At 38.3% G+C, this 11,350-nt stretch overlaps 1 protein-coding gene across 2 annotated transcripts in view; it reads right to left on the bottom strand.

The window, feature by feature from the left end:
* Positions 1–5,005: 5,005 nt before the first annotated feature.
* LOC101864484 (mitochondrial amidoxime-reducing component 1) overlaps positions 5,006–11,350 on the bottom strand; it is a 20,084-nt gene continuing 13,739 nt past the window's right edge. For both annotated transcript variants that reach the window (XM_005109490.3, XM_005109491.3), the window contains exon 7: positions 5,006–6,201. In XM_005109490.3, the coding sequence (XP_005109547.1) occupies positions 6,090–6,201 (112 nt within the window). In that variant the 3' untranslated portion in view covers positions 5,006–6,089. The remainder of the gene's footprint in view (positions 6,202–11,350) is intronic.

The raw sequence follows: 11,350 nt of genomic DNA, 5'->3' as shown, positions 1-11,350 counted from the left end.
AACTCAAAGCAACAACCTCAAGCCATAATTAACCTGATCAACACAAAAAATTAAGACTGTACACAAGAGCACAGATGAGTGACCTTCACATAAGCTATGAAAATTGTAACCGTAATAAATAGCTTCCTATTTTAACTCATTCGCTACGCCGAGCCGTGGGGGGCAGCGCGGCTAAAGTGCCGTCAGTATGCTAAGCCGCCCCAGGCGGCTCGAGAACCGACGTTCAATTTTTGCTTGGTTTCTATTCCAATCCACATAATCATATTAAAATAAAGGTCATAATATAATGTTGACTTCCGGGTCAAGCGTTTCCACCGAGACTCGGAAGTTTTGATTCAGTTTTGAAACACGAATTCGTAGTTTATTCGACTTTGTTTTATCAAATTATAGCCCAGACACCAGCCTTAGTACTTTTACACAACAAAATGTATCATTATTTTGCTCACTAAAGAAATGTAGGACTCTTCTTTATAATATTGATACTATTGGACGCAAATTGCCAGTGCACTGTAATTGAGAAATCAATATTTTTGAGTGCTAGATCTAGGCCTAGATCTAAATAGTCAAAATATTTTTCTCCCCAAAATCACTACTTTTGGGTGAAATTACTCAAAAAGTACCACTCAAGACATGTATAGGTTTATTCCAAATGTAATTCTGAATAATTCCATATCAGATATGCATATTTTTTTCTGTTTTTGATCCTTTTTTCAAAATTATTTTTCAAAATTTATTTTTTCAATATCAGATGTTATGATCCAAATGTACAAATATTATGGAATGTATGTAAATAACTGCACATTTTTCAATATTTTCCTGTTCTATATACAGTTATGGTTATATTGATGTATCATTTGACTAGGTGCAAACATATTTTTTTAGTTTCACCTGAGATGATAAATTTTTTATTTTCCAATTTTATCCTCATCCAATCACAATTGTGTTGCATAATCGCCTCTTAAAGGAACCAAAGTTGAAAAATACACAAATAAATAATACAGATGTATTCTACAAACCATACTGAAAATGTTGGTATATAATATGTTGATATTTATTTTAAATTTATGGCCCCAAAGACCTGTGAACTGCACACTAGTCATCATCTCATTTCGCCCTCTAGAACAAAATTCGTCCACAAGCCGAAAATAATACGTAGCGAATGAGTTAACTAACACCTTCCCCTTTCAATGATAATGAAGAAACAAACATCCATTGCTTCATAAACACTTGCAGCAGCCAGGAATGATAAAAAAAATAGCTCAAGCACCAGGTACAATTCTTTTACGGCAAGTAAATCTCCAGACAAAAAGAAAATACTTATAATAGCCTATAGACATAGCTGCTGTGATCTTCAGAATCAGATAAATAGTTTACAAAAAGAACCAGCATGGTTTTCATTACCATCATAGCTGGGTAAATAACAATAGTCCCATGACCGTGGGCTCCCCCTGTATTGTTTCATTAGAATGTCCAAACGGCATATTGTCCCCTAATGGTGATATTTTTCTTGTTTTTATTCAGTCTGACTAATTTTAGTCAACTTGTGTAACCCAAAATGTTTTTAAAAAAAAAAAAACAACCAAAAAACCCACAGCTCAAATAGCACTCACCCTCCCGTACTCGCCAGAGTAATCATTTATTTGACACAACTGCGATGACAAACTGAACACATTTTAAACACTCAGACAGTGCTCAAACTCAAATTGTTAAGCGTAGCAGAGTGGAACGTGTTGATAAGCAAAATATTCTTGGTGTTATTGTGAATCGCTTTGACAGCCAAATAATAAAAATGATAGGCAGTATAGAGTTGAGATTTCATAATGACTTGTTTGAGCAGTACAATAAATGTCTGAAGAATCTTTTCCAAAAGGACTTTTACTACAATACAATTGAAGAGATCAAGGTTGCCAGTGAATCATCAAAGACGAAGTCCCGCCATGAATATTATCTTCTCAACAAGTATGAAATTCTTAAATGTGGTGTTGTGCGCAGAAACTTATAGAGAAATGTCAGACACCTGACAAGCTTCCAGTCTACTACGCCAGCATAGAAGACACATTCGACATCATCAAGAAAGCACATTTTGTGACTGGTCATGGTGCTAGAGACAGAATGATGAAGGAACTATCTGTGAAGTATACTAATATTTTGAAGGATGGTGTCGATCTATTCAAGTCATTGTATGCCAGAAAAAGAGAAAATGTCCCACGACCAAAAGAGTGTTTGTGAAAATGATACTGATGACTGAGTTTGCATTAAGAGGACAGATTGACCTGATCGACATGCAGTCCATGAGCCACAATAGTTTTGACCAAATACTGCATACTCCGACCACTTTCACTGAAATAAGCCTCTGAGGTAGCCTTCCATCTTGCTGACATCTTCCCTCTGATAGGCTCACCAGTTATTCTCCAATAGGATAGTGGTTCTGACTTCATCACTGCTGTAATTACAGATCTTGCGACCCTGTGGCCCGACCTGAAGATTGTTCATGGCAAACCCAGACGTCCTCAGCAGAGTCTGGGTTATGTTGAGAGAGCCAACAGTGAAATCAAAGACATGCTTGTGGCCTGGATGGCAGATCACAACTCAACAGATTGTTTGTTCAGTTCGAAAAGAATTCTTTGGAATTCACGCTGGAATCAACTGAAGCCCTTATACTGCAATGTTTGGGACAAGCACTCGTGTAGGACTAACTTCAACATTACTACCAACCAAAGTGATCAGCCAGATAGTGACAGAACAAGATTTGCTTGTACCTCTAGCTCCACCAGAAACGGCACAATCTGAAGAAACACCACCATCCTGAAGTGACCTGTCAGTACTGCAACCATTGACCAACGAGCAACAGTTGAGACATCGCCTACCCATCAACCTCCTGCAACTGATCAACTTGACCAACGACAATCCGACATTATCAACCAGCGATTGGCAGCTACTGCATCACAAACTGACAAAGCAGAACGAACGGTTAAGCGTAGCAGAGTTGAACTTGTTGCTGGTGAAATAGGACAATGTTGCTGAGCCGATTCCATTACTGGCTCAAGGACGTGGTGAACCGCAAAACATTCTTGGTGTCATTGTCAGTCGCGATGACAACAACTACAGAATAGCTGCAAGGAGTGGTGTTCTCAAAGGCAGATATTACCGTAATCAGTTTGACGTTTGTCTCTAACGGCTTCTTTTGCTTGTAAAAATTCAATAAGTACGAAATGTCACGACAATGATGTTGTCGTTCACTGGTTTTGTTTTCTCTGACGATTTTGACAATAATGATGCTTTGATGCTAAAGAAATAATGCCATTTTTACTCCTGTTCTGCTGACGTTACAAATACAAATATAGGGCATTTTTTACAAACAGCAGGTAAAAAGGGATAAATGTTCCTCTTCACCATAAGTGATGAGGCAACCACAATTAGACCCAATCACAGCAGTCAGTGTATAGGGCTATAAGTGCTGCTGGGGACAGTATAGCTAGTGGTGTATAACTTAGTTTCAACATTTGTATCAGCTTTTTTTAGAACAAAATTTTAAAAAAATAATATTGGTTTATATAAATTGGCAGCCCTAATCTATCCTATTACTCTAAGATATTGAATAAAGGGGTCCAAAATTAATAAACAGGGGGTAGGAATAAAAGGAGGGGGGGGGGTGGCACATTCAACCTCATACCCCTCTATCAGTAGGACCAAATCTGTTTTATTTCTCCTTTAGTGATTAATTAAAATAGAACAAAAGGTCAAGAAATGTTTGTGATTTTAGTAAGTTACTGTGACAACTTTTCCCATTTAAGAACAAACCAGTTTCATTAAAAAATATAACCAATGTACAAAAGTTTTTAAAATGTACAGAAAATTGAGGTAGCCAACCTGGTACCAGTACTAATACTGAGGGTAATTTGCCTTTTGTGGCAGGCTGGAAAATAATAAACGGGGGTATGGAATAAATTAATAAGCGCGCGGGGGGGGGGGGGGGGGGGGGGGGGGCTTATTCGATACCTTAGAGTAGTGTTAAAGACTTGTTTTAATTTTCTAATTTCTATTGGAACACCCAATCTTTCAGGATGTTTTACTTTCACTTTCTAGGAATGTCGAGCTGACAGTTTAGTTACAGCATGCATCTATATAATGCGTTGATTGCTTCACATCGAAATATTGGGGAATTCCGCTTTGTAATTATATTGGCCTTTCCCTCTTACAATATGTGAGGCATTGTGGTGAAATCAGGCTCTCGTCAAAATAATGAAATCGAGGATACCGGCATTTTTCTACCTGTTTGGCAGTTTTTATCGAATTTTAATTTTTTGGATCAGCACCATATATATATATATCCATGTAAAAACACATTTCTGTGTGGATTTTACTTTGAGACACAAAAGATGTAAATTTGCAGTATCTTTTGGAAGTAACCAAACTTTGGCAACCATTTTCTCGCTATTTTTCCTCTGACACCAGACGATCCTCACCTCCTTCAATAGCAAATATCTCCACTTCTATTCTAGATAGATGGGTATTTTTTCATCAAAAGCAAGACAAATGAACAAGTTTTGACCCAATTCAGCGTGCGTTGCCGCGGCAGTGCACTTGTGTCCACCTGGCTTGCCGCGATCCGGGGGAAAATATCGGTCTGAACTCGACACACTAACCTTAGAAGTTAGACACGCATTGTGCCCAAACTATTCAAGGTACCAATATGAAATTTTGCTTAGATTTTACTTAAAATGTTCTTTTAATATTATTAGAGAGAAAGATGAAGGAAAGAGTCCGACTGCCACTCATCGGCACTCGATTTAGCCATAGCAACTTAAGAGTAAATCTATGGTCTAGATCTAGCTTTTCTTCGAAGTTTTCAAAGAACTAAAATCAATCAAATCGCCTTGTTTTTCTAGATTTACATCTACTTTCACTTTCTTTGCCGCTTATGTCTAAAACAAAACTAAAATCAGTGTTCATGTATTTAGACAAACACAAAAATAGCAGTGGCACTGTTGTTTTTTTGTGGCTGTTTTTTTTTTTGTTCTTCTTGTCCATGAAGATTTTAGTGCTCGCTTTTTTGCCATGATTTGCGGTGGCAAAACAACAAAACTTACTCGTACTTGGTGAAAAACTGGATCGAAACAAGCTAGCAAAATTTTTACAAGCTACAAGCGACCTATTGTTTTCAATAGAAACCTGGATAAGTGGTTCGAACTCCATTTTCTCGACTGGTATTTTGCTACGATTATTGTAATAGTCGTAGCTCGGTGGACGGAAGTGCGTGGCAGGTAGGAATATACTCGTAGCTTGTGTGCAATGGGTTAAGAAGATGCCAATAACTTAATATGCCCTAAAATTGATGAGCGCCTGACTTCACCGTGTCGTGACACATATTGTTTTCTTCTACCTCTTTCTGTATGATAAATACTACAGTAGAAATGCATCCAACCTGTTTATCTGTATGCCACAAATGACAAAAAAAGACAAATCAAGTAGTGGACTAGCACTCTATTTTGATTTTTTTAAAGGGGTCTTAACACTGACCCAGTTCTAGTCTTGATCTAATATTCTCGCAAATCAATTAAGGCCTACAACAATGTTATGCCAAGGAAAAACACTTTTTTAAAAAGAAGGGATGGGGAGCTGGGATTTTACTCAATTATCCTGATTTCAATCTGTTTCAAACAAATAGATTTAAAACTTAGGGTGAAAATGTCGTGATTTTGGAATTTTGACTAACGCAATCAGAGATACTCTTCCCATGAGAATGTAAACAAAACAGTGCATTGCGGTGATGATGATAGCCAGTTACCTGAACTATTTTTGCACGTCAACACGTTACAAAGTTTACATGTAAATTATGTACAATACACACCCTTTTTAAAGAGGCAAGGGAGCTCAATTTTCTTTTTAAATCCTAAAGCCTCCAAACAGCCAAAGAACACAACCACCAAGCTCCACGGTCATGGAATGTTTCATTTTGCTTCAACTATCAAGAGCAATTTATCAAAGTTTCAATTGTGAATATAATATATATATATGATACAAGAAAATGACAGTGCGTCCACTTCCAGAATATACACCAACACTATCCACGATAGGATACCAATTGGTTAGGAAAGTGTTGCATAGATGGGGTCTCCCACTTTCACTTGTCCACACTTGTCCAGTGTATAATTCACACCAAAGCAAGGCTTCTCTCCGTATGGATGCTTGAGGCGGAACCTGCCGGAAAATCAAGAAAATAGAACTGAGTTTATTTGTTTCACATTGATCATGGCCCTTTTAAAAAAATTAAGCTTATCTGTTTGTTTATAATGAAAGATCCTCTTTTAAAATATGCAAGTCTATAGCATTATTTCCTGGGCTGCACCCAATTTTCCTTATACTCAATCCTTGACAAGAATATAAATGTGCAGATTAGATGAAATTGACAAAATGTCTTCTCCTACATGAAATCCAGAGCAGGTAGAAAAACTCTAGTGAAAAAAAAGACATTCTTTTGAAAAATTTGAGAGACACATTGTAGATGGAAATACATGTGTCACGACAGGGTAGAAACAGGCGCTCATCAAGTTTTCAGCATGAGGAGTTATTGGTATCATCATAAAAGTCGTTCAATTGTCTTGCTTTTCATGAAAAAAATACCTGTCTATAAGATAAGATGAAATACACCTTTATTGTCCAGACCCTAGCACATTGGTTTGGGTTTTCACCATGTACACACACCCATACACACACCCACAAACACATACACGCACACACACACACATGCACACACCCACTCTCTCTCTCACACATCCTCTCCTCCACATACATTTGTGCACATGACCATAATAATACTAATACAATGGTATGCTTGCACTCACAAACAGGCTCACAGTTAAATGCATGTATAATATAAATGAACAATAATTAATAATTGTAAACATTAACAGTTTTAAGTTAGATACGTATTCAGTATTCTGAGTGTAACTCTATGGTATTCTGATATTGCATCCTTTAAGGTCAAAGGAATACTTCTGTTTCAAGATGATTCAAATGGTAGTTTAATGGATGAAGGTAAGAATTATCATCTGTATCTGTCTTTGTTACAGATCAGAAGCGTAGGTCTTTTACTTCTGATTAATATTTTATTTGACGGAACAAGGACGTTATCCAAAAAGATGGGATTGTTCTAGTGCAAGCGATAATGCATAATTCATCCAAGTAGGGGAATGTAGATGTTGAAATGTTGCACACTCTCCGTATTAACTGGTTCAATTTTTCTTTATCTTGTTGCCTGGCCCAGGCTGTCACAAAAATTGATCATACTTTCTATGGTTGAATGATAAAATATGGACATCAATGATTTATTAACTTAAAAATACACGAGCTTTCTCAGGAAAAATAGTCTTTTGTTCACTTTTAAATGCAGGAGAGAAGTGTGGACATGCCAATTGAGTTTGATGTCTAAGGTAATACCCAAATACAATTGCTCGACGTTTTCATTTTTAATTTAGAGTGGCTGCAGGGGCAACTTCTTTTATCTTAAGTCAATAACAAGTTCTTTGGGTTTTTTTCACATTAAAAAACAGCTCATGAGTCTTGAACTTAACATTAAATGTGCGTATTGTTAGTTTGCTTAGGAGTCACTGATTTTGTGTAGGAGGGTACGAATTTTTAAGGTCAATTTTGAGTGACCATATCTCGGCATCTTTTAACATAGATGAAATATTAATGTGTTAGATGATGCAGAATTTATTTTGCTTTAAATTGGCATGCTGCATGAGTGGGTAGTAAAAGGCCTTAACACAATGATTTGGTGATTACATTTTCAAGTTTCTTTTGGACGCCACTGTATAGACTATCAAAAAGAGAGCACAAGAGCAAAGCATTGATTTTAGTCTGTTCCCTTTTTTCACCCTTCATACACACCATACTGTGTACCATCATCACCCAATAGTTTCACCCAGAGATGCCAACTCCACATGATTTTTTTACTGAACCTTTTCAGGCGGCTGTCTTAGAGAGAAAACGATTATGTAACTGTCATCACACAAGACACACACAGACAGAGAAAAAAATTATGTTTCTAAGCCAACGAACTCGGGTAACTTTCAAACTGAAACTGAAAGCAGGTGGAAGTAGGCCTCCAGTAAACAAAGACAGGCTTTCATGCGCATGCTCACCTTAGTGCGCATGCTCAGAAGTCGAGATTAGCCCATCGTCGCTTGTCGTATTCATAAATTTGACCCTAAGGCACTCCATCAATTTTGTGTACTTCCATAGTTCCGTAAGTGGCTTGTTTGCATATCATACGTAAAGCCCCGGTTACACGCAACGATAAATTGTACAAAAACTGGATGATCTAGAGATCATACGATATATCGTTAGGTGTAACCACAAAATTGTACAAAATTTGGACGATTGAACGATGCTTTGGAGACTCGGTCAAGAAATCAAGCGCTGCTTGATATTTTTCGTGCGATTCACGGTCAGATTTGGGGGAGACGCGCTGTGACATAGATTCACTTTGAAGTTTGCCGCCCTGCAGAACTAAACTCACGGCTCAAATTTTAAAAAATTATTGTAGTAGGTACCAGAAACTAAATTTTCAAAGTAGGTGTATGCCAAATTTATCTGTTCCATTTGAAAGGCCTATATCAACTGAGCATTTTGGTACCATTCTTTAACCTCTCAGTCAAATTTTAAGAAAATGGTAGTTGTTTAAAATTTGATCAAATTTGTTAAAGTCAGTCACTGGCTGCAACTCCATGTTTGACAGACCATAAAAGAGTACCAAGTGCACTAAACATCTCCACATTAACAGAGTACAGTCACTATAACATATGTATGGAGCCTAATTTCTTTCAAGACTGTGAGATCATTACAAATCAGTATTTTATCACCTCAAACACAACGATCTGTCGTTATTTCGACAAAAACACTGAGCGTTGACCCGGCCTGCGCCGCACCGGCCCACGCGGCGATCGAGTCAGCTCTATACTGTAGTGTACCCCGCATGCGGGGTCACATGCTTTCCTAGTCTCGCGGAAGGATTGATGAAAAATAATTCCTAGCTGATTACTTTATTCTAATAGAACATAAACTGTTCTTTTAATTAATAACTTTTTAAAGCCGGTATTTTACATATTTTGTGTAAAAAGTGATCTTTAAACATTTTGTCGGCATTTTTAAAAGCTTTCTATTTAAACGCCAAAGGCGAAATATATACCACGGGAAAGCCCGTTTAAAGCTCTACAGTTCTCCACCAATGAAAAGATGGTATTTAATCATCCCTTGTTCTGCGAAGCATTTGAATGCACGCGTGTCACTTTTTGAACCGGCCGACCACGCATTCCGACACCATTGTAACGAGGAAAAGCTGAACTTTTACAAAGTGTACGGCATTTGGTGTTTTATAGCGAAACAGCAAAGAAACAGCGATCGGAATTACCCCGATTTCCCCAATACCACACGGTCGGAAGGCCGCGAGTGCCCACGAGGCCGTGTTTACGCTACGTAATTGTAGGTAAAAACTGATTTCATATTCGGAATCAGCGTCTCAAAATAAGCAAAGTTGCTCTCGGAGAACCTGATTTGGGGCGTTATTATATATCTTTTAGCAATTTTATTATTTAGTTGATCGTCAAGAGTGAAGCTGTGCATCAAGGTCACTCGGTGCTATGCACATCTACAGTCAAGTCATAGCTTCCGGTTCTACACACAACACGGTTGGCCTACAGTTAAACAACAGTATGGCCACCCTTTTCTAAAGACACTGTTCTGCTAATCAAAATGTACAGGGGAAAGGGTGGGGGGGGCTCTCGTGATCTAGAGGTACAGTGTTCGCCTTTCATTCATTAGGTCCAGAGCTCGAAACCTTCATATAGAGATCAGGCAAATCGCTGTCGTCGCAAAGAGACACGGTGACTTTATGAAGAGGAGTCTCCTCAAACGAAAGAAAACAGGACGATGGATTGGAACATGTAAACAGACAACAAAGTTCGATAAAACGGACAGTTCTCTCAGACGACGAATCTGATACTATTTATCGTTGCGTGTAACCCAGGCTTTAGTTTTACAGAACTTTATACGGCGATTTTTCTTTTACGGATTTGAGTAAATTTACAGAAAAATCGCACCTTTGGTTTCACCTTTGCAACCAGTCGTTTCCATACGCAGAAAAGCCCAGCTAACTGTTTATATCACCATGACTTTGGGATCTGTAAGATCTTTCCAGTTTCTGCTGAAAATTTTGTTTTGCTAAGAGGCTACTTGAAAAAGCAATTTACTGTTGTTTGATTCTGGCACTTTTCCCATTGATTTCTAGAATTATTTTCTTCTGCATTGAGCTTGATTCTTGATACCGCCATTATTTATTTCTTCCATGATGACAATTTATATGGCAATAAAGAAAGGAGTGGATAAAATGAACGAGGAGTCAATGCCTGGTCAGAAGAAGGAATTGGACACTGATAAACCACTGACAAAGAAGCACAAGAAGAAGCACTTTTATTTATTCTTTTAAAGTAGGTGTTTTTATGCCTCAATAGCCGCAATTTTGATCATCAAGGAGACAGGCTTCCACCCTGCCTTTCAGAGCCAACCAGGCTGAGAGGGATACAACGTCCCACCAGCAGAAAGAACAAGATACTAGACAAAAATTCTCCCTACACGAGAAATGAAATCAGGTCCCTGGCATGCTACAAAGGGCCGCCTAGCTGTTACACCACAGATGAGTGTGAAGAAGAAAAACGAGGAGGAGGAGAGGACGGAGGAGGAGGAAAACTGGAACAGATCAGTGCACCATCCTTGACCAACCACAGATCTGGGATAAGAATAGAAACATCGACTGCTCTCTGAATCTTTTTCTTCTTTGCATTTCCATGCTAAATCTCAGGGGTAGTCGACTGCTGGTACTTCAACCTGTAGCACAACTGATTTTTACGTATGTGACCGTTCTTCCTACTAGTAGGCCCCTTGCCCTCAGGTTCTCAGTAATTTGCCCAGGTGGCAGCTTAAGTCTATTCTTATCGATTTTAAGACCACCAAGGGATCTTTAACGCGCGCAACTTGCACATGGGACCTCCGAGGGCTGTTTGAATCTGTCCCCGTAAGATTATGCGCAACATTTGCATAATTTTGGACTCCCTGCGTTTTTTCACGTTTCTTTTAATTTTTCACAAAACAATTAATTAACGCCTCGCCATGTTACTAAAGGGAAGTAATCAACGTAATAAGTCTCATTTAAGTGAAAAGTTGGTTATTTCCCTTGTTAGAAGATCTTGATAATAATGGTTATAGGCTTGGAGTAACTATATAGGGAGAGGCCCTAACGTTGCGTCGCCCGCTCAACAGTTCCAACCAAGTTGAAGCCGAAAGGGCGGAG

The sequence above is a fragment of the Aplysia californica genome, unplaced genomic scaffold (genome assembly GCF_000002075.1).
Source record: "Aplysia californica isolate F4 #8 unplaced genomic scaffold, AplCal3.0 scaffold00783, whole genome shotgun sequence".
NCBI lineage: Eukaryota > Metazoa > Mollusca > Gastropoda > Aplysiida > Aplysiidae > Aplysia > Aplysia californica.
This window is presented reverse-complemented; position numbering and strand designations above follow the sequence as displayed.